The 23,108-nt window shown below is 44.8% G+C and overlaps 2 protein-coding genes across 3 annotated transcripts in view; one reads left to right on the top strand and one right to left on the bottom strand.

The window, feature by feature from the left end:
* LOC144720608 (caspase-3-like) overlaps window positions 1-12,510 on the bottom strand; it is a 70,453-nt gene extending 57,943 nt beyond the window's left edge. The window contains exon 1 of the mRNA XM_078597467.1: window positions 12,407-12,510. The gene's annotated coding sequence lies outside the window, so the exon portion shown is untranslated. The remainder of the gene's footprint in view (window positions 1-12,406) is intronic.
* The window catches only part of LOC144720607 (uncharacterized), a 35,479-nt gene extending 12,616 nt beyond the window's left edge, over window positions 1-22,863 (top strand). Inside the window, exons 2-11 of one of the 2 annotated variants that reach the window (XM_078597465.1) lie at window positions 2,248-2,603; window positions 3,437-3,536; window positions 3,781-3,957; window positions 4,966-5,012; window positions 7,945-8,602; window positions 10,286-10,411; window positions 11,596-11,642; window positions 12,218-12,818; window positions 14,397-14,452; window positions 15,012-22,863. In XM_078597465.1, the coding sequence (XP_078453591.1) occupies window positions 2,517-2,603; window positions 3,437-3,536; window positions 3,781-3,957; window positions 4,966-5,012; window positions 7,945-8,602; window positions 10,286-10,411; window positions 11,596-11,642; window positions 12,218-12,818; window positions 14,397-14,452; window positions 15,012-15,302 (2,190 nt within the window). In that variant the 5' untranslated portion in view covers window positions 2,248-2,516 and the 3' untranslated portion in view covers window positions 15,303-22,863. The remainder of the gene's footprint in view (window positions 1-2,247; window positions 2,604-3,436; window positions 3,537-3,780; window positions 3,958-4,965; window positions 5,013-7,944; window positions 8,603-10,285; window positions 10,412-11,595; window positions 11,643-12,217; window positions 12,819-14,396; window positions 14,453-15,011) is intronic. The other variant, XM_078597466.1, reaches the window with a different exon arrangement.
* The last annotated feature ends 245 nt before the right edge of the window (window positions 22,864-23,108 follow it).

Here is a 23,108-nt window from a genome sequence, read left to right as displayed (position 1 = left end):
CACTGTCCTTGAAGTTGATTGGTCCACTTCAAGGACAGTGCACATTATCAGAGTTATGGTTTTTTTTGTTTGCATTATGACTGCAGGTAGTGTGGTCTATGTAAACATGACTCCTTGTAAAAAGGTGTCAGTTTTGTTGCCAGATAGAAGGGTAAAAAAAACTATTATCATATTTTTACTGGCAAATGAGGTTCCAATGGTGCTGATGTCTTATCGGCGAAAGTGAAGAATACTGACCCTAGATTCTGTCTGGGCCACAGCTTCTCTTCGAGAACGTTGCCAACCTCCATTGTATTATGTGAGGTAAGAAGAAGAAGTGCCTGTGATTATATTTTATGTATTTGGGAGGGCCTTTATATGTTAGGCTTTCTTTGAATTACCCACGCTGTGGCATATCTATAGTAACGTGGTGCACATTGCACACACACACGCACTGCTCTGATGCAGAGCATTTTATGTGTACATTCGGGTGCGATTGAGGTGTTGAACGTTTGTTTGAAGTATTTCGGACAAGCTGATAGCAACAGCACAGTCAACCAGTTAAGCAGCTATTCTCTGGTATGTATCTGGTCAAATGTTTTTTTATTCACTGTCCTGTACGTTCATTGATGTATCTCCTTTACACTCGAAAGTGGGCTAGATTTCAGACCCTGTGAATCAGCTTCCTTTTACGCAGGCACATCATGGCCAAATCTGGCCATGACCTTTTTGAGAAGGGAGAAAGGCTTTTACCTCATTGTGTTTGTGTCACGAAAACAACCAAAGTACCGTGTGGGTGGATTAATTTATGCCTCCAATAAGGGCAATGACTAAGCGTCGTTCGGAGCGCAGGACATTTACTGTTGGAAAACAGTTTATTAACACCGAAGAATACCCGCATTGGTCAATTATCATGAAAAATGTGTCCCATTGTGTGTTTTTTTTACAGTGTTCTCAATGCACGTTTTAATAGTCATTTAGTATATTTGGTATTTGCGCTATTCTTACAGTGTAAGAATATCACAGAAGCACTACATTTCACGGACGACATAAGCAACGTAATGTTGCTATGAGGTTTTGCTCAAAATAACTCATTTAACGCGGTAAATGCGTTCCTGAAAAGTGCCGCGTTTAAGCTTTTAAGCGAAAACAATGTCCCCAAAAGGAATAGTGTAAAAGGTGGGGATTGCGAGATGCGATGTACACACACAGCACTAAGATGGCAGGACAAAGAACTGACACGAGGGAATGCCACCACATGCAGTCCTGTATCATTCCGCGCGTTTACCCAAAATTCCCATACCGCTCGGCCACGCAGCTCCAGAAAGTACAGTACTGTAGTTCGCCATCGACCGCTCAAACCGCGTTACAACGGGCACGTTCCACGCTGTACGAAGAGTGTTCCCTAATAGGAGAGCATTGCTACAGCGAAAACGCGTTGTGTGAAAACGCGTAAAATAAACGCGTTCCTAATATTCTCAATAGAATTTTTGAGGCATTTTTCAAATTTGGACCAAGATGCTGGCGCACTCGCCCAACTCCTTGGAGAATTACGGCACGGGATCTTTAACGACGACCGTGAAACAGGCGACATTTATTTTGTGTTTAATACCCCTGCAGTTTTAACCAGGTCGGCCATTGGGCTCGAACCTTTTGCGGCAAGCACGTGCGTGAGCGCTCGGCCATGTCACCGCTTTCTCTGCGGATTAAGTCTTTTACAGCCGTCTCTCTCGTAAAGTTAGTTGTACTTTGTGCTCGCTGGCACAGCTTTCAAGTTTAGCTCGGGGCAAAGTTTTCCTGGTTGATTGTTGTGTAAAAACTGTATCATATTGTGTAATGTTTGCATGTTTTTGCTCCGAATTTAACGAGGGATAAAAAATATATAGTGCAGTGTAATGCAAGAAGGTAATCGTGATTGATTTAGTTGATGCATAAATGATGTGGCAAAATAGAAATGTTAATTATGTTCAGAGTTGTCTTCACGTTGAGCGTGTAAGTTCAGTTTGTCCGTTCCCTCATCAGCAGCGTGTTTAGAAAAAAACTATTCACCGTCAAAAGATTTCACTAATATTTGTTTACAATCAGATTAGCAAAGGCGTGCCGGTTTCCAACACTTTTACCCAGCCTCACTGTGAAACCTCAATTGCCCTCCGTATGCCTTTTTATGACATGTTGCAATAAATTAGTCCTCAACATGCTGGTATAGCAATCCGACGGGCCACCATAGCAGAGCTCTGACCTGAGTTACTGCCACGCTGTCCCCCGCAGGCGAGGCGAGGCGCGATCCGGAGCCACGTCGACAGGCGCTGTAAAACGGCGGACGAGTCGTCGGTGAGCGGGCGGGCGATTTAGGCCGCTGGGCCGGCGGGCAAAGGCCGCCGCGTCCCGTCAGCTGCTGCTGCTGCGGCGGGGAAGCTCGTGTCTCCGGCCTAGCCCCATCCCAGCCCCTTCTGGGGGTTGCGCACGGGAATCGGCGCAGGGCTCGCGCACACGCACTGGGCCTGGAAGGGCCGCCTGAGGGTTGAGATTGGCGCGCCATGCCCGTGGAACGCATGCGCATGCGGCCGTGGCTGGAGGAGCAGATCAACTCGCAGGCCATCCCCGGCCTGCGATGGATCAACAAGGTACTGCCTGCTGACACACCACGATGCCGTTTTGGGGTCAGGTCGCACTTCATAGATACCCCCGCGGCGGCACGTGCACCTGACATTGCCTCCCGCCATCTTCTAATTGTTCACCAAGTTCTTATAACCTTGATCGACTAAAGGAAAGTATGACCCCCTCTTTAATAGTGCTGTTTGTTGTTGGTCCCTTTGGTGGTTTGGGTCTTTCGCCCTGTGTTCAGAAACTCTGATGAAATAAAATGTATATGTTCGGCCAGGTACATTTTTTTTACGAATGTCAGTCTTGATCATGTTTTTGACAAACGTATTCCATTGCCCTAAATACCAACAGTGGTGGAAATTTCTAAGGTGATGTTTCAGCCATTGTTGTAAATCTGGCTCATCGTGCTTGTCACGCGAAAATGTGGGTATATCGTCACGTTGCAGTATATGCATAATCAGATAATTGTATTGGAGGGACAGAGCTATGTGCTTTTAGGTGACCTCTCCGTATCACCATTGTGGGACTCTTATCATTGCTTAGTTAAAACGGAAAATGTATTTTAAATGACTTCAAAGTATACATGGAGTAACTAGAGGAAGGGGATTAAAGAGAGCTGGAGGGAGGAATGGTTGTGTAGCACAAGCTATTTATAAATCAAAAGCAAGACTTAACTCGACACATCTAGTAAACGAAAGCTCTCAGACATTGTGTGTTCAAGAGTGACCTTAATGTTGTGTATTGAATGTTGCACGGATAAGGACACGACACAAAGGCATCGAGTAACTTAAACACTTCCTGCTTGGACGGGCATTTTTTAAGACCTGCTTGCGATGTATTTTGTCTCCTTAAGGAGCAGAAGATTTTCCAGATTCCCTGGAAGCACGCGGCGCACCAGGGCTTCGACGTGAACCGCGACGCGTGCTTGTTTAAGAACTGGGCCGTCCACACAGGTGGGTGTTGCGAGACCTCCAACAAACCGTCTGAGCTCGCAAAGTGTCCCCGGCGAGTCGAATGTTGCATGTGCCAACTTTTCAGTGTTCGTTTTTCAAACAAAATTTTCAATTGGTATTTTTTCATTTGAATGTAAAAAATTAAATGTAACCCCTCCCCCCCCCCCCCCCACAAAATGAACTATTTTTTAATTTCACATTTATCTGCCCAACTTGGTGATGCCCACCCGGGGTCGCTCACTAGGGAAGCACCGGCCCGACCGAGAGGGAGACCCCAAGTCGTGGAAGACGAACTTCCGATGTGCCCTGAACTCGCTGCCGGATGTGAAGGAGCTGCGCGACAAGAGCAAGAAGAAGGGGGAGAACGCCTACCGCGTCTACGTCATGCTGCCCGCTCGCGAGAGGCACAAGCGCAGGAAAGGTGCGTGACTGTCGCGGCGGTTCGCATTGTGGAAAAGTTTCTTGTCGCGCAGACCATGTGACCTAACGGCGGGTATTTGGCTGCCCTGTGCAATGGGCAAAACCCGCCGTTAAAGGAAGTACAGTTGTGCTACAGGTGCAGCAGGTGTTTGGGTAAAACATAAATGACATTCAGTTTCCTGTACCTCTGTTGGCTTCCCCTGCCACTGCCCCTATACACATGAACTCCCCCCCCCCCCCACATCATGTCGTTTTTGTACAGGAAGCTGTTGATGCGGTCGCATTATTTGCCCCAAGGGGATGCATGTACATAACGAATGGAACAGAAATAATAAAATAGACAATAATGGCATACCTTGCTGCTATATATAGCTCTTTAACTTTGTGCACTTTAGTTATTGCACCCGTAAATGTATGTATGTTGAACTTTTTTCGCATCCGTACGTAGCCAACCGTGCTAATCGGAGGTAGCAGTTCGAAAGAAATTAGTTTTCAATTTAGAAAATGTATCGTTAATTTGGCTAGCGGCAGTACATGAGCAAGAATCAAGTTTAAAATATATTCAATATCCATTTTACTGTATTATTACTGTATTATATTTGTTAGCATTTCTTAGCATTCCAGACGCCACTGATTCTGGCACATGTCCACAGTGTCGCATGTGGCTCTGGTGTCCAACACAGTGACCCCGTAGCAGTAGTAGTTGTGGCCCCCTTGGCAAGACAAAACACATTGCACAGCGTCGCGTTTCTGACTAGTAACTAGACTTTGGACTCATCGGCATGGGAGCATTGACAAAGGGTCGTCATGAACCCCAAGAATCATCGCTTGCGTTTCTCAACCCCCCCCCACATCACTCATCGTGGCCCAGCCGATCGGCTGTCAGGTTTACACCCAATCCGGTCGGCTTCGCTGTGTCAACGTTAATGTCGAGCGGTGCATAGCGTGTGGCGTGTTCGCTGGCGTTCAGCATTGTTCAACGTCTCGTGTTGCCACTCTGTGTGAGCAGGGTCTCTGGCCAAGAATGACAAACTTAATGGAATGGCCTCTGACAATGTAAGTACACTTCCTGGGAAAAAAAATGTCTCTTACAGTACAACCACCATCTGCGTCAATGAGCCTTTCTGTATGTGCGTTTATACATCTGCGTGTTAAATCAATAGCAAAACTTACTGTAAGTGATGAGAAACTCGACAGACAGATACACACATGCAGACTGAAAACAAATGTGAATAAAAACATGCAAAATGTGATTTCTAGACAACTAAACATAAGTTTGCTTCTATGATGATTCTCTGGTCACTATTGTGTATTTTACCATATAGAATTCACCTTTTGCAATTTTTTATCATTCACATTTGTGTGTTGTTAACCACCCTTTGTTACTCGGTGTTTTGTGACACCGTGATTGTCGATACTACAACACTTTAACACGCCTGAATTAACATGCCCCTGTTGATTTACGTACATGTGCTTGTACTAAAATACCCTATCTAAGACCAACAATGTAATACGGTAATCCAATACGTGCTGACGACATAGTGATTATAACATCCTGTGGAAATGAACTAGAGGAAATTATTTGAACAACTGAACAAAGGCTGCAAAATTTGGATAAAAATAAATAAGCCAAACAAAAGTCGCACGGGACGAGTTTGCTGAACAAAAGAAAATAATTGTTGGACAAAAATTACAATTTAAGGTATATAATATATATCTCTGGTTGTCATTGATGGTGGACTGATATCAATATTATTGAAAAGAGGCAAGCGAGAGCATGTTGGAGTACTTTTTGGAAATTAGATTTGATAATGAGAATCAACCTTCCACTTTAACTGAAGGGGAAAAGTTTTCGGTGAGTGCACGTTACATATATTATAAGCTGCAATGCCACAGATCAGAAATGAACCCGCCGATTAAAAATGAATCGACGCAACAGACAAAGTACACGAAGAAGCATGGAGAAGTGCATCTTTGGAATTCTACTGAAAGACGAAAAGAGGAACATAGATGGGAGAACAAACGCAAATCGGTAGGAATCGTAATTTTAAGAAAATAAAATAAGTGGCCTTGGGAAGGACACTTTTCTAGAAAGGAAGTTGGCTGATGGACAAGACAGGTGATGGGAGTGGCAACCATGGGGGGGGTATCGCATCCCCCAAGTACGACCACCGAGACGATGGAGAGATAAGATTAGCCCGATTGCGGAATGTGGCGTCAGAGGGCTGAGAAGTGGATACAATGTGGAGAGGCCTCTATCTAGCAGTGCATAGAACATGGCTGATGATTATGAATCCAGTATGTGCCACGTGATCGCACATTCCTACATGTGATTTACGACATTCCTTCCCCATTTCTTTACAAATTACTTCCCCATTCATTGTATTATGACATTTAGGACCTTACTGAATTCATACCACTGCAGTGTCCAGCTATTTCTAATTATCACACGTGACTATGTAATGCACATCGAGTCGGTCCTTTCACGTTATTTTTCAAGTGCACGGATTTTAGAATTTTAGAATTGAGCAATGCATCCCAACACGAAACAGTCGGTTTATCGTCTGTGTTGCAGTTTTATTGATCTGGTCGGAACACATGGTTCAAACTTTTATTTTGAATAATCATCTTTTACGGGCAGCGTTCGGTGGGTGGCACGTTGCCAAGGCAATGATGTAGCAAGACCGTGTTTTGGAAACATGAACGCCATGGGTTACAGCACGGCACAGTCGGGTAAAGTTTTTCTATCCAGTAAACGCATAGCAGCTGATACGTGCGCAGTAACATGAGTTACTTCCACTTCCAAAAGTTTCGGTTTTGTTTTGAGTGTTTTCTTTTGACCCTTCTGGTGTTTTATGAGGCCTGTCTAGACATTTTTAAAAATACCTTTTTGTTTACGAATAAAGCTTGTCCTCCAAGGTAGAAACATGTTTCGGTTTCGTTTAAGGTTGTACAACTGGGAACACATCCTTCTTAAATGTCATGAAAGCAAGGGTTTGTTTAGTGTTGGCTCGCAAGATTCGAAGCGCCAATGTTTAACAGCTTGAGCACCCATCTTGGCCTCTTAATGATTTCCTGCAGGGACACTATCAAAAAGTACACTGCCCCTGGAAAGGAAGTTAAGCCTATGCTTTCGTCTGTTTTCTCGCAGAATAAAAATGATCCTTATACGCTTGTTAAACAAATACTGCTAGAGGTTGCATTCATTTAAGCTGTTATCAAAAGCATGCGATCATGATGTGCCAGTATCAAAACCCTAATTTTAACGATTTTTTTAAATTTGCGAAATGAGGTCCTTCGGATCAACGATGTGTACATTCTGGTGGGCCTTGAGCAAGTTGAAGAGTTTGATAGATGGCCTAAGAGACATGGCATCAATCCTTTGGCCTTTGGGCCTCCCCCTTCAGTGTTTACAAAGTGTTTGTTTAAACAAGGCAGCGTTGAACCCCTTCTTCATTAAATGGGTTTGAGTAACAATTGGATCCCACCTTGCTGACGGAGACTCCTTTGGAATCGAAACCGGTTCAAAGTTTCCATTTGTAAACTAAAACATTAATCTGCAAAATCCATCGGCCGTGGATTGAACTCTATTAACCCTTCTGTTAGTAATAATAGTTTAAGATTTGTGTCCATCCATTGCTTGAAGGAGGCCTTTGCTGTTGCAGTCATGGTGGGTCATTTGGCCAAACGTTACTGTGCTGTTCTAGTTCAGGCTGGCAAAGGTGGGTAGGGTGGGGTGCATAACCGGTTTGTATATCACTCGTTACTATTGCTAGCCATAGCCAGGAATCGAACTCGGGTTGCTAGATTGTCCTTGCCCCCCCACACCTCCTATTATCATTGTTAGCTACGTACGGTGTGAAAGAGGTTCATCATTCATAGTGCAGTGGCACAAACCACTACGCCACCGCTTCAGCCCCTTGTATTAGCAAACTGTAATTGGGATTCCAAACATGGTAACAGCAGGCAATGTTCTGCTGAATTTCAGGATCAGTCGGGGACTGTGAAAGGAGAAGGTGGCAGTGACCACAGGCAGAGGATGCACATCAAGCTGGAGAACTGTCGGCTCTTAACGTCATCTCAGATCCAGAAAATGCTGTGCGACAGCCTCATTGACACGATCACGGACGACGACAACCACGACGGCCGCGAGGAGACGTCGGCCGAGCGTCCGGGGCACAGCAGCCACCACCTTCCCACCTTCCCCGAACGCCGGCCAGACGTCGTGAGCAAAGTGGGCGACTTGTCCGACGAGAAGCTGCCCGTTGGCGAGATGCCGTCGCCCCTCACGGACAATCGGGACAAATTGAACGATCCTTCCGTGGTCTCCTGCCACCCTTCCGACTTGCCTATAAAGCGTGAGGTCTCCCCGCATGGAAGCAACGAGACGGAGCAAGAGGAAGGCGTGCCAGTTCTATACGCGTTGCAGACGCCTTTGGCGACGCAAGACTGCGGGCACGGGAACCTCACTGTGCTGGCTACACAGTGCAGCCTCAAAGCCGGAGCTTCCATTGCGACCTACGGCCTGCAGGAAGTATGGCGCAACGACCCGCAGCAGCAGAACCAGGGCTCCCCATTGGCTCACGGCACACAAGAACCCACTTCGTCGCACGAGCACGAGGAGCTGCACAGCACGGCCAGCGCAGGTAAATGCGGCAGCAGAGCTCGAGAATTGGCAAAGGTGTTCTTTATTTTTTTAAAGTGGGGCACGGGGAATCGACGGAATGGTCATTTCGATTTAAAGCTTTCGTGACTGCAGGGATTCATCTTCTTGGTTCTTTCGGTAAAGTCACGTAGAAGGGAAATAATAAAATAATAAAAAAGAAAACATAATAACATTTTATTATTATTTTATTATTTCCCTTCTACGTGACTTTACCGAAAGAACCAAGAAGAGGAATGGTCATTATCGATTTTTTGCTGGTCACTTATCCTTCCCATTAACTTTACTCCATTGATTCCTATGCCTAATATTGAGAACGTGTTCGACCACCACGCTGTAAGTCACAACGCTTCGCTTTCTGCTTCTTTCCTTGCACTGCTCGACTTTGGTATTTCTTCCCATCTTCTCTTTTTTTTTCTTATAACCTTCCTCAATTCAAGACGTGTAACTTTTCTATTACAACTTTATGAGTGCTGTTTGTTGTTTGCCACTTGGCATAATTGGCCTTTGGGCCTGTGCTTAGCAACCGTTTTGAAAACAAAAGGTGACGCTGTGGGTGTTGATATGTGACGTCAGTCTGACGTAGAGCTGAAGACGGCATTGTTTACGAAAGTATTTCTTCATTTCCGTCTTAAGTTTATGCTTTTATGCTTCCATCTATTCAGTTGTTAAAGTGATAATGTTCAAATCACGACAATGACGACTTAATTCTTCCATTCGTTAATTGCATTTAATTTTACGTACTTAGTAGTATTGTTTGTTAAGCTGTTTTTGTGCCCAAGTGTATTGTGATTGTTGTTGTTTTTCATAGCGTTCTGCATGAACGGATTATATAACTTGTGTTTTCTGTTTGCGTATTGGGTGGCTGTTAATGCATTGTATAACGCACACACTAACGATCGTCTGCGTGACTTGTGGGTATTATCTTCCTTTTTGTTGAGCTATTTGTGGTTGCCCCGGCAGAATGGAATTCTAATAACAGCTTGCTGACCAAAGCAGAGCTTGCTGATTTGCAAAGTAAATCTTTGCAAAATTTGTATTTTTCCTTTGTAACGTAAGCCCAGTTTTCATGGGTGACTTGATGGCACATCTCCCATGACTGATTTACGGTTTCATACAGAACTACTTCTTTCTTTGCAAGTTCTTCCTCGCTTCAGATGCTGGCCTCGGTGTGGCTTTATGATCAAATTGGAGAGTGAATTAAAGTGAAGAGAGAACTTCATAAATAGAGCATTCTTTATACACAATGCTATGTATTTACCCAGTTGACAATCACCGAGTCTTGAGATACTCTTTAAGAGGGTCCTGCTTTGAGATGTTTAAACTACTTTTGTGCATTGCGAGAGTAAAAACGCACAGGAACCCAGAGAGAAAACTCGCACGCATGAAGAAATGATGCTCAAACCTCTGCACAACCAAATTCATTACCGACAGTACTGCCTCACGGATTTCCTACGCTTGTGTCTTTGGATCGCAGTCCAGGCATAAACACCAAAATCAAAGCATGGGGGGAAAAAATAATGAGTGGGACAACAAACGGACACAGTCAGGGCCATTTCTAAATGGCTCGTAGTTCCTTCTCTAACGTGAGGATGCGGGGAAGGCCTTCATCCAGCAGTGGATTGACCAAAGAGGTCTGTACATCATGTTGTACTTCTCTCGCCAGTTCTGCCAGACATAAAGGATGAGATGTTCTACCCGGAGTGGAGCCAGATGGTAGAGGTAAAGACGGAAAACCCGGACAGCGACGACAGCTACAATCTGCAGATCTCCTCCGGAGCCAGCTCAGAAGGTGCGAGGGTTGGGTGGGGGCGGTGTTCTGTCTCTCAGCCGCACTGCTGCCAGCGACGAATCCAGGGCTCGGCTCTTGAACGAAGAGAGGATTTCGGACATTGCAGTAACACGAAATACGTAACGGTTCGCTTCCTCTTACACCCCCTGCCGCCCCCAAAGTAATTTGATAAATCTTCATGATTTCAGGGTTGCAATTCTACCGCAAGAATCAATTTTGTTTTGGTCTCAATTTTGTCATCGACATTTTATCTTGGCCTGGCCTAGCGGGAGTGCGTTTGCCGTTTGTTGCTGAGGTCCTTACGGGGCAAATCCAGCAGCCGCCCAGATTTTTTAATACCGCCGGTGTATTCGCCACAAAAAAAATACGCACCCTCTAATAGGCCATCGTGTGCCGGCGTGTCGTAGTCCAAATCGGTCGATTTTGAAAAAATACCTGAAAAGCATTGCTTTGGGATGGTGCCTAGCAATCATCGCCTCGTTCCTGCGAAAACTTGGCAGGATCCTCTCCTTGTAATCTAGTCCTGAGACTGGGGAAGGCTTTCGTGGCTAAACAATCATACCAATAATAATAATATGCAATTCGCAGAACAGGACTCAATGCGATAAATACACGTGTTGACGTATAAATAAGGAATAGTGAGTGGTGGCGCGGTGGTTAGCACACAGATCTATGAACCCGCCGACCTTATTTTGATTCACGGCCATGAGTGGCGAGTGATATCAGTAACCGGTTGGGAGACCCCTTCCCACTCTTCGCTGACCGGCATGGTGAAGTGTGGTCAAAAAACCCTGATGACAACAGCAAAGGGAAGGCCTTCATTTAACAGTGGAGTGATTTAAAAACGGCTGAGCACGATTCATTAATGAATTAGTATGCCATGTACCAGACGTGCTGTAGAAGAGAAAATGTTAATGAATATAAAAACCACTGAAAGTATGTATTGTAAAACGAGTTGATGTAAAGAATATGATAAAATACTGTCTTTCTATTGTCTGTTGTATTAACTTTTGTTTCTTCTGCCTAATTTGAACAATTGTTTGTTCCCATAGCCTAAATGAGCGTTAACCTAAATGTTAACAATATATTATCCCATACGTGAATGCATACTTGCATCACGAGCATGAGAATCAATGTTATTGACATGTCGTTGCATACCTAATTTGTGCGTGATGTCGTCGCAGATGACAGCGACATGGAGACTGACGATGTAGACAAAAGCTCCCCACAGGTTTGTCTTACACCGCTATTACAATTAATAGCAATTATTATTTTCATTATAGGACAGTACAATGTTTGGTAACCTCTAGAAATATAGTACCGCACTTACCGTGTAGACACAATGTAAATATTTATCAATGCATGCATTACCCCAAAACAGCCATCACAATACTTTTGTTTGTCCTAAATGCTGGACACAATGATAAAAGGGATTACAATAATTGAAGGCGATTGTGTCGGCATATATGCAGGCCAGTTGGGGCCTAAACACGTAAAAGATTGGTTATTGTGCAGTCAACATTAACTCTACATTTTGTTCAAACCGGCAAATGAAAACCCTGTTGTAATTGTACTGACAGAGATGAAATGCAATTCCACTTCAATTCTACTTTCATTCAGATTGCCGTTCGGAAACGTGACTGTAGATGCATGTAGTTATACATTCTTCGCCAACGAATTTTACATCACCCTTGGACAACAGCACCACATTTCGGCGGCCAGACTTCTACAAAGTAAGAGCGCGAGACGGATGGGCACCATATAACGTGCGTCTCTCATGTGCGCGTGCGTCGCCTCCGTTTATAGACATCCCGAGCGCGGAATCAGCACCTGCGACGGGAGGCGTCGCCACAGAGGCGCGATCTCGAGTCGTGGTGGAGGAGAAACGAGTGTGACGACCGGCAAGGGGTGACTGGCCCGCACGTTGCGACGAGGGAGAGCTCCGAAGAGCACGGCAAGGAGCCACCGGCCCCCCACGCTGACAATGCCCAGTACCTGCAGAGCAGGAGGACGGCCTCTGTAATCGTGAGGCTTGGAAACGGCAAGCCCGGCACGGACTCGGACCCTGCCGCTGCCTGGCCCAGCGACTCGAATCCGGGCTGTGAGCAGAGAGAGCAGCATGAGCAGCATGAGCAGCACCAGCAGCACAGTGATCAGCAACTGTGCAGGCCAGAGCAGGAGGATCAGACGGAGGAGCAGCAGCAGCAGCAGCAGCAGGCACTGAACCAGCAACATCATCAACACCATCCCGAAACCGCAGTCTTTCACATGGACAAGATACATCCGGCCTGGGTGCCCACCATGTGTCACACGACCACGCCGTTTCTGAGCTCCGTGAACGGCTCCCCGGGCACCAGCGTCTCGTACGTGTGGCCAAGTCACCTGTCGGCAGACGCAGCAGGCAGACGTACGTATAGGCGTGGGGGTGGCTGTTGGTCGTAATCGGCTGCGAAGTGCTCTTAAGTTTTACCGAAGGGCCACGTGACGTGTTTGTAGTAGCAATGAAAACCATTTGGCACAAGATGGATGATGCACTGTTGCCGTGTGGGGACGTCTTGCAGAGAGTAGAAAAACTGGTCTGAGCCAACAGCTGGCAAGTGGAAATTGGAAACCTCAGAACAAAAGATGCCTTTGGTGTCTCAATCATTGTTCAAATTGCATGCCGTGCAGTAAAGCTTGAAAGCATATGGTTTGCTTGTGGTTATATTTCCCATGTATTAATGTCCGTCCCACACAAGTTGTAACTAACATATCATTATCATCATCAGAGTTGTTTCTTTTTGTTTGCATTTTGACTGCTTGTGTTGTGGTTATTGCAAACATGATGCCTTGTATAAAGGTGTCAGTTTTTGTACCAGTTGAAAGGGAAAAAACCTATTACTAAGTTGTAACTAAGTTCCTCCGTAAAACAGGGTTTGAATTTTGAATCATGAATTCAAGTCCTATTATTCTGTGACTTGTGACTCGCAAAACACTGCCTAATGCTTTCCAGTACCATAGTCCATTCTGATGTTTAATTTACACCACTACTACCTTATCTTTGTTAGTGTCCATGTTTCTAATCGACGTAAAAAACATTAATTATGCACTTATTGGTAATGTTGACGAATATAATTGAATTTCGATTTAAAGCTTTCGTGACTGCAGGGATTCATCTTCTTGGTTCTTTCGGTAAAGTCACGTAGAATGGAAATAATAAAATAATACAAATAAAACATAATAAAATAATTCTCACTACGTTTCGGCCACAACACAAGCAGCCGTCCTCAGGTGAAGAACAGGTCTGTCGAGAGTCAGACTTGCGTTGTGGCCGAAACGTCGTGAGAATTATTTTATTATGTTTTATTTTTATTATTTTATTATTTCCATTCTACGTGACTTTACCAAAAGAACCAAGAAGATAAATATAATTGACATGAACAAAAGTGGAAACGCATGCAAAAGAAGCAAATGGAGCTTGGTGAATGCTTGGACATAAACTGAGAGACATAACGGGCTAAAACATTTGTTGGTGATCAAATGCAAATTAGATACACTGACTTGTGCTTAGGCTAGTGCAGGACACGGCTAGAATCGACGATGGCTTGTGGTCGATAAGAGTAACGGACAGCCAAAGGAGGGAAAAACATGCCTGAGACGAAATCATCCGCTCGTGCGCACGCAGATGACCGGATGGATTGCCAATGGCTTGGGAAAGCTTCGTCAGTCTGGGGTGAATCACGGCAGCCACTTGCAATGTTAAGTTGTGTAGTTTTTAGGCAACTTTTGACCAATCTATTTAAAGTTATGTTTGACCAGTTATTTGGGTGGCCCAGCTATGCCTACATGTCTAAATTTGGACATTGGACGGTTAATATGCTTAACACACCCACTCATCCCCAGTCAGAGTTTGGTCAACTGCTACTGTGACTGCCCCCATACTAAGAATGCCATTGTTCTTTTTGTTGAAGCTGGTTTGACCAAGCGATGAATGTGACTCTTGCAGGGCCAAAGGTCCACTTCCCATGCGCACGGTCCAGTTCTGATGCCACCACTGAGATGGTGAGCCCAATCGTCAATGTCACGATTCGGCAAGCAGCTGATGAGACTCTGGAAAATCCACTGCCCTCACCAGTGTGACTGCCAGTCATACCGCTTATGAGTCGGACATTGCCGATTGCACATACAATCAGTTACCGGGTAGGTTTTAGCATTTGCGTTTTAAAGCGAAACAATTTCTTTTTTTCAGATTGTACTGCGTGTTGTTCGGCATGACGTCCGATCTTTCGTTCCTTGTAGTGGGAGTTTCTTAACAAACTTTCCTGTGGAAACTCCCAGCACGTGGAGCAAAAGGTCAGGCAGGGGTCATGCCAAACAGCTGGCGGTACAACCCGATAACACACATTGGAGAACAATCAAACACACAATTGCTTATAGCTGGTTATTACTAATAACCAAAGGACTCCCACGTGATTATAAAATTTGACCACTGTGTGCTGTTGCTAGCTAATCACCTGATTGTTAGGAGGTGGCGGGCGGGAGCTTGAGTTTTTGGTCCTCAGGTTACTACTTGGACATTCTGTTGGTCTTACACGGTGCCTGTTTTCTTCTCTTTTGTCAGACGAGATCGTGGTCATACCACAAGGCCACGTACTGGGGATGCGAAGCAACATCGAGTTCCTGGTCATTCCCCACCACCCGGACGCGGCTACCGCTGTCATTCACGGCTGACCCCTGGGCAGGCGGGCGGGCGGACAGGCGGGCAGACAGGCTGGCATGCTCCCTGCCTTCACGCACCACCACCAAGTTACCCCACCCCACCCTGAACGTTCCTGCTGGCGAGAGTGGCGAGGGAGGCGAGGGAAGCTCCATGCCTGCTCAGCTAGGGGGAGTGTCGTTGATAAGCATCTGAGCCGGGCGTGGCTGAGAGGGACGGCTTGGGGAAATGTAAATAAAGAAGGTTTTCAAAACCTATCCCAAAAAAAACTCCCAATGCAGGGGTTGGAAGAGACAAAACGTGCCGACGAGTACTAAGTGCTTAAAATTTTTTGTTATTTTATATAACATGCTGCTGAAAGGTTCACCTGGCATCGCTTAATGGTGCGGCACCTTAAACGTTCCTTCAAGAAGGCGCCCAATCAAAACGAAACGTGAAAAACATTTGCGAAGGGATTGGGCCTGGGGGTAGAAACCTGTGGAAAGAAGCGAGCGTCGGGTGACGGTTCTGCGACGTATTCTCAGGAAGGGTGTGAACCCGAGGTCGGCGGAGTTCTTGGGTGTCAAATGACTTCCTGTGTACATAGCCTCACGAATCTACGCAACTCCACTACAAGTTTGCTTCATAGAGTATAAATAATGTAAAGAGATGTTCCTGCATTGAGAGCCCGCACTCGATTATTTTGTAAAAATAAGTTTTACAGTTTTTGATAGATGGCCTTAAAAGACTATGCAATTGTATATACTGTATCTTGTTCGGGGTCAGGATCATGAATATCTGGTTTTAAGCAAACAATTATGTAACATTCCAAAACGAATTTTGACAATTGTGTAAATTGATTTTAATATTTTACATATATCATGAAAGTGCATTTTATGGGATACTGAAAAATCTAACCGTGTATATGTCAAAATATTAAACAAGTGTGTAACATATAATGACTTAAGAATGCTAATTTACCTTTGCAATATGTCTATGAGCATGTTTGTGGTGGTGCGAGGAGTAAATCGAACTAAACGCACCACAATTCCGTCCAGTTACTTCCTCTTAGATTTCACGTTTGGAATTCCAAACCCTTTAATGGTGAACTATAGTTGCCACACCTTCGTATGTATGTATGTTGAACTTTCGCACCATACGTAGCCAACTGTGCTAATTGGAGGGGCGAAAAGCGCCTCATCATCCAGTCCCTTTCATGAATTCAAACACACATGCATAAAAATACAGTATACATAAACATTTATTTTTTAAGTTGCCGATTTAAATGTATTTTCCCATTTTGATGTACGATGCGGTTGATGAGAATTGCGACCGTAGACCAGGATTTCCACTTTCCTCATCAAATCGTGTGATGCCGCCGAGTCCTGCATTTTTAATAATTTCCCCAAAAGGCGACGTGGATTTGCGTCGCAGTTTTCTCCTCCAGAGCAGCGTACTTCGGTTCAGACTCGGAAGCCTCGCGCACAAGGCAGGTACAAAGCTGAAGGCGGAGGTGACGGTAATTTGGTGAAACCCAGTACAATTTCAAGCTTCTCGTTTTCCAGCAAAGAACAATCTGCCAACCGCGTTGCTTCTAACACCCGCACGCACAAGAAGTCAGTCGGATTTTCATAACGGACCTTGCACCCAGATCTGTCCCTTCATCGCAATTGGTCTCAGGCCAGCTTGTAACAACACAACTATAATCAACTGCCCCAACTGTTTACACCTCGCACGGGTAACCCTCCCCGCTCTGTCTCGGTTGGGCAGCAAGTGGACATAACATGCATGCCTTGGCTACTGAATCTCACCCAAAGTCTGCACAAGGACTCAAGATTGTGTGTGTGTGTGTGTTTCGCTCTCCGATGTGTTTTCGGGTTGCCCCGCGTGTTGTTCGGCCTCACGTCTGACGTTTTGTTGCACATGCTGAGAGCTTCTTCGGGAACCGAGCTGAGCAGTTCACTTGTCCCACCCCCCAATTAATTTGCGGAAGAAACTCTGCATGTGGAGCAAAAACGTCAGACGTGTAGTAATTGTGAAGCTGAACTTTGTGCAGTGCTCCAGGAATGAAGCCTGCGGTTGCGTGTTGCGTTTCACGTGCTAAAATGCACACAAGCATGTCTGAATGTACGCATTTTGCTCAAAGCCGCACACGAATGGCACAGGCAAGCGCAGAGTTGTTTCGTCTGTGGTCCTGTTTAATCGTAAATACAAGATCTCAGGATGCCCGTAAGATGGTGCACGTGGCAAATTAGCTGTGATTCACCCACAACTGTAATTGGTGATTGGCAAATGACGGAGTGTAATTTTAGTCCATGCACCTACATTATATAAAGAGTTCCATGCTCGGAGGCGACGGTACATTTGACAGGAAAATCCATTTTGCATATTTTTTAAGTTGTCCTGCATTTGCGTAATTTTTAATCAAGTAAGGCCAAAAGTACAGGTTAGCCCAAACATTAGTTTCTCGAGATAGTGTTACATCAGTGTTACACTATCTCAGTAAACCAACTGTTGGGCCACCCTGTAGCGTATTGTGTACTTTTGATTTTAAAGTTGATATGCAAAGTTCTGTCACAGAATGTCTGTTTGCCTTTTCCAGGATTTGTAAAATGTGCACTTTTTCAGTCTGTTTAACAATGACTCATCACTTTAAAAGAAATGTTTGCTTCTGTATGAACGCCGTTTAAACAAATGTATACCTTTTATTCTTATCCGAAAGTTCTATTTTTAACGGAGTTGACATTCGCTGGGGGGGGGGGGCAGAAGGGTTAGGGATGAAACATGCGTTGTGAAAAAAAACCTAAAAAAAAATCTATGGACTGCATTTTGTTTCCTAACGAAGTGAAACGGCGTGGTGAGGACGTGGAGATAATTGGTGGACACGCGAGCGAGTCAGCGGCTCAAGGGTTGTTGTTGTTAATAGTTCTCTCGAATCTGTGTTATGCTTCTGCTGGGGTGGCTATATGGGGTGGCGATGGATTTGTTCAACCATCCTTCCGGTTAGTAGGAGGCGACCTTGGTGAGCTCGAGGGGGTGGGGGGGGATGACCTTTGTACTTAGCTGGACAGAGTAAGAGTATTAAGTAACAAACGGCTAAAAGGAAATAAAATGTGTTTAATAATACTCTCACGCGCAGGTGAAATACGGAATAAACGTTGAAGAAATGTAATAATGGGATTGGCTGTTGTTGCAAGTGCGCTTAGATCGATTAATACAGTACTTCTACGAAGGAATCGCCTTTGAAATTAAATGCCATGACCTTTCATCGTTTTTTCTCCAGATGAGTAATATAAAAATAAGTTCAGGTAATGGAATACGAAGGTAATGGAATACGAAGGTAATGTTTGCGGGGGGGGGGGGGTGAAGTGTAAAATGCACTATGGTATCGCGAATATGTTAGTGGCTCTGAGGCTCAAAAGGCTCTAAACGCTACCACGTAAATCCTGTGGTGTGAAATTCTGTCGTTTGATAGGATCCTTCCATAATCCAAGCAACAAGGCCTGCCATTTATCCACGGGCTTTGGCTGAAAGTTGCAGGAGAAAAAAATTAAGCCACCTATTTCCAGTCTTGTATTGGCAGTGAACCCGTATATAGCGGTATGGACTTGTCCGCTTGCTGATCAACACTGAATACTACGTGTATATATAATATGGGTCCTGATTTACGTGTTTGAACAATGCTCCATTTTCATCCATTCAACAGCTGCCGATGCCACCGCCACTAATGGGGACAAATTGCTAAATCCAAAATGTGACGTGAATCTGGCCCTGCCACAATGTACTCAAGGTGTATGCTGATCAAGCAGCACACTGTAACATTTCATTCCTTTTAACAATGGAAAATTACCGCGACCCAACTGAGTCACGCGAAACTGTACGGTAATCGGTACCAGTCATTCGAAAAGAATGATATTGTTGACATGTCGGAGCACAATGAAAAAGTGACCTTGGGGGATTTCCAATCCATGTGATTTCTAAACGGACCAATCAAAAGCGGTCGGGCGAGTCCAATCGGAGCCCTTCATAGGGGCTCACGGATTGTACCATGTCCGAGAGGGGTGTTGAAAAGGGTGATTATAATCTTTACCGTTGTCCATAATAAATGAGGGGGGGTTTAGATCGCGTTAATATGTCGTTTCACCCGTCACAGCCAATTAGTAAAGTTGTCACGTAAACAAAACGTGTCAATTAGTTACTGCTTCAGCACACCGGTGTGTGTTGGGAGAGTAATCCCCGATCATTTACAATTCGAGGACGACGTTTCGCTGGCGATTACAACCGGCTTCATAAGGCGATTATTAACCGTTTCCTAATGCTGCCAATTGCTCCTCCTGGTCCTATTCGATGGCCTTGGCCAATGGACACTTTGTTCATTTCATTAACACCTTACTGCTGTTGTGCATTGACGGTGTTCAGGAATTCATCTTCTTGGTTCTTTCGGTAAAGTCACGTAGAAGGGAAATAATAAAATAATAAAAATTAAACATAAAATACTATATGATTATAATATTTTAATATATTATTATATTATTTTATTATATAATATTTTATTAAATATTCAGTTTTATTTTTATTATTTTATTATTTCCCTTCTACGTAACTTTACCGAAAGAACCAAGAAGATGAATCCCTGCAGTCACGAAAGCTTTAAATCGAAAAAAATGGTGTTCAGGAAGTTGTGTCTGCGTGTCTTTCGGTTTCCACTGGGGCTATATTGAGAGGCAGCGTTGTTCTTCCAAAGATAGGGCCAGATGCATGGTGCGTGTGCGCACGCGCGCGCATGTGGTTTAATGACCACGAGCTATCGCAAGCCATGTGGATTTCGATTCGCCCTGCCACCTGCTCCTCCTGCATCAATGTAGGATGTGTACTGCTGCTTGACAATGATTGTTTAAGTTGGTGCCGTTGTGCTTGGAACTCGTCGAATGCAGAACGACGAGGGTGTGTGCGTGTAACTCGAAAGCGTTTCGACGTGAGCTTTAGACTTATAGACATCTCTGACAATCAGCTTTGTCTGGACGAATCGGGTTGATTCATTTTTCGTTTTCTTCGCTTCAGCATCAGAACTCGCAACGTCGACTATTGCGTCCAATTACTTAGTTTGTATTCCTCCATGTGATTTTGTAGACTTCTTTTTTTAAAGGCTATCATCGTCTTAATTTCCCTCCTGGTCGTGAACTATCATAGAAGCTTTCCTCTCTCCATTCCCCACTCCAATACTAAAGTTACCAATCATCCCTGAATCGCCGCACCTTTCATGTACCTTTGGATCACAGTCATTCATTACGATGTAATCGATAAGTTGGTTAATGCCTTCATACTTTTTGTCTACTCATGCATCTCCATGGCCTGTTCTAAAAGGCTATTTGAATTGCCTTTCATATAATCATGGTCATGGTTTAATAGCCTTAACATTTTTAGGTGGACAACTCGATATGATGTACTCTTAAATTTCAATATTCTATGTTTGATTCCTGGAGAGACTAAAAATCACACTTCACCGTAATGACTGTCAACTCTCTATGATAGAATAGGTTTAGCACTATGTAAATGTATGCACTTTTCTCCCTTCATAATAATCGAGCTGTGACTCATTTCATCTCTCTTAGTTCTATCTTCAGTTTATATTTTATTTACCGGAGCTCACGTGTTGCGTTGTAGCAATGGTCAAATGCAGAAGCTGGCCCTGTTCAGACCTAGTAATCAGAGGTGGGACAAAGTCATTGTTATGCAAGTCCAAGTCGAGTCGCAAGTCATCAAATTCATGACTCGAGTCTGACTCGAGTCCAAGTCACATGACTCGAGTCCACATCTCATAGGTGGGACAAAGTCATTGTTATGCAAGTCCAAGTCGAGTCGCAAGTCATCAAATTCATGACTCGAGTCTGACTCGAGTCCAAGTCACATGACTCGAGTCCACACCTCTGCTAGTAATTCTTAGCACCCTCTGCTTCATCACCTACCCTGCTGATGCGATGACTTCAAACCTGAGCTCTCACTCAGCGAATGGGACCCAAGTTTGTGCGCGGCAGATATTCATGCAGGAAGGGGTTATTCTCAGGCCACTTATGAATCCTGCCCAAGCTGTGTTGACCACATCCCAAGTGCCAACCAATTTTAAATGTAGGGCACTCCTGCTACAAAACGCATATTAGAAAGATATGTTTTGCTTAATCTGATTTTCAGAGCATCAACAATCGTGGGAAAAGCTTGCGGAGGCTGAAATCATAGTGGCATTGTAATTGTATTGACATTAGCGTGCAACAGCAACGCACACAAACTGATGTTGCACAAAAGTGCAAGCCACCCGTTGACCTTACCGTCCACGACCCCGCGACCTAATTGAACGGAAATCGGGCGCTAAGTGCGTGTAATTGTAAAGCTTAATCCATCACAATTTACCATCTCAAAATAGGGAGTGGGCGGCCACGTTCCAGCGATTTCACGACTCTTTGGCCCGGCAGATCCACGCGGGCGCGTTTCGAGAAAGGTCAAGCGACCAGGGTGGGGGGCAAGTGACAAACGTGCATGAAATCGCTTTCTGTTTCCCTACGGCCTGCTGCTGGCTGGCTGGGCTGGCTGGCTGGCTAGGCTGGCTGGCTGGGCTGGCTGGCTAGGCTGGCTGACTAGGCTGGCTGGCTAAGCTGACTGGCTTGCTTAGTGACGGGCCAATCTGAGTCAGCTGCAAGTGAGGAATCCCTCGCCTAATAAATTAATTGACGCCTTAAACGCCGCTGCCGCACGTTAAGGACACATTTTAATGGCAATTTATTTAAACCCAGATGAGTGGTGTTCTCGCCTTTCTGTTTGCGAGCGCACCAAGGACCATCGGGGCTGCTTGTGGCTCGAAAACTTTGCGAGCCAGAAGCAGCCCCGATCTTGCTCGCAAATCCTTGCGCGCTCAGTCGCAACGGGCAAAAGGCGACACACTGCCCACGCTTCACGTTGTTGTTACGATTCAAGTTCAATTTGGCACGCGTGCCAGAGGTTCTCAACTCATGCCCTACAGCAACCAATAATGTGTGTTTTTTTGTGCGGCGAGGGAGCAAGCAGAGCTGGTTTGGTCGGGTTCCCAGGGTTGTGCTAAGAGGATTAGAGGAGTGGCAGCACTCGGTTTGGAGAGGGTTTTTTTTTGGTCGGCTGTGTATTCGCGATGCGTGGCTTGAGGCATCTGCTGCCTGCAGCCGCTGAGCAGTTTTTTCCTCCTTTGTCTTTGAAACAGGCAATTGGGCAGGGATACATTCCACAAGGGCTGTTTTATTTCTATTTTCTCTGTCTCTCTCTCTGTCGCACAAATAGCTTTCGTTTTATTCACGGTTTCACATATGCAGACCATCTTTCCACCCGGCACTGCCGGTTATCTCAAACGAGTGTATTTAAGAACTATACAACATCGCAGCTTAAATAAACACTGTAGGTGTAGTTTGTTGTGTTTTTGTATTTAATTTCACTTGCCTTTATTTTAATGGGAATTCTGGATTCATTTTGAAGATGCACAAAATATATCAATTGGGTTCCAAAGTAAATATTCGCAATGTACTGTTTGTTTTGGAAGGGGCATTTAGGCCCCACCGGTTTGTAAGTTGAGCACGGTGGAAATTGTTTATGCTTGTTTTTGCCGTGCGGTGAGAATTCACTTATTTGAGAGCATGGTGTTCACAGTTGAGTCGACTTATCTTTGAGCTTCACGTGAACCGACGCTGTACGACATTATCGGGGGTTGTAAACATTTTTGTACGGCTCTCATTAAATTAAAAACGATGTTTTTAATGTTTTTTTGTAGAATTTGTATTTATTTATTCTGTACTACGCATCGCCTAACCCTGGCTGTTCTCTAGGAAGTCTTGCATCAAAGTCTCACATCAACAGCATTGCACGATGGAAATAGGAAAGTCTGGCCCATGGCAGCAATGCCATCAAGCAGTTGAAAGAGTCTGTTCTGAGTCTTTGTTGTGTTTTTGTTCCTTTACCAATGCAATGCAGTGTTTCGAGGAATGGGACGGTCTGATTTGTTGAAAC

The sequence above is a fragment of the Lampetra planeri genome, chromosome 9, assembly GCF_965212315.1.
Source record: "Lampetra planeri chromosome 9, kcLamPlan1.2.h2, whole genome shotgun sequence".
NCBI lineage: Eukaryota > Metazoa > Chordata > Hyperoartia > Petromyzontiformes > Petromyzontidae > Lampetra > Lampetra planeri.
The sequence above is the reverse complement of the archived record's forward strand: the minus strand, read 5'-3'. Positions and strand labels throughout refer to the sequence as shown.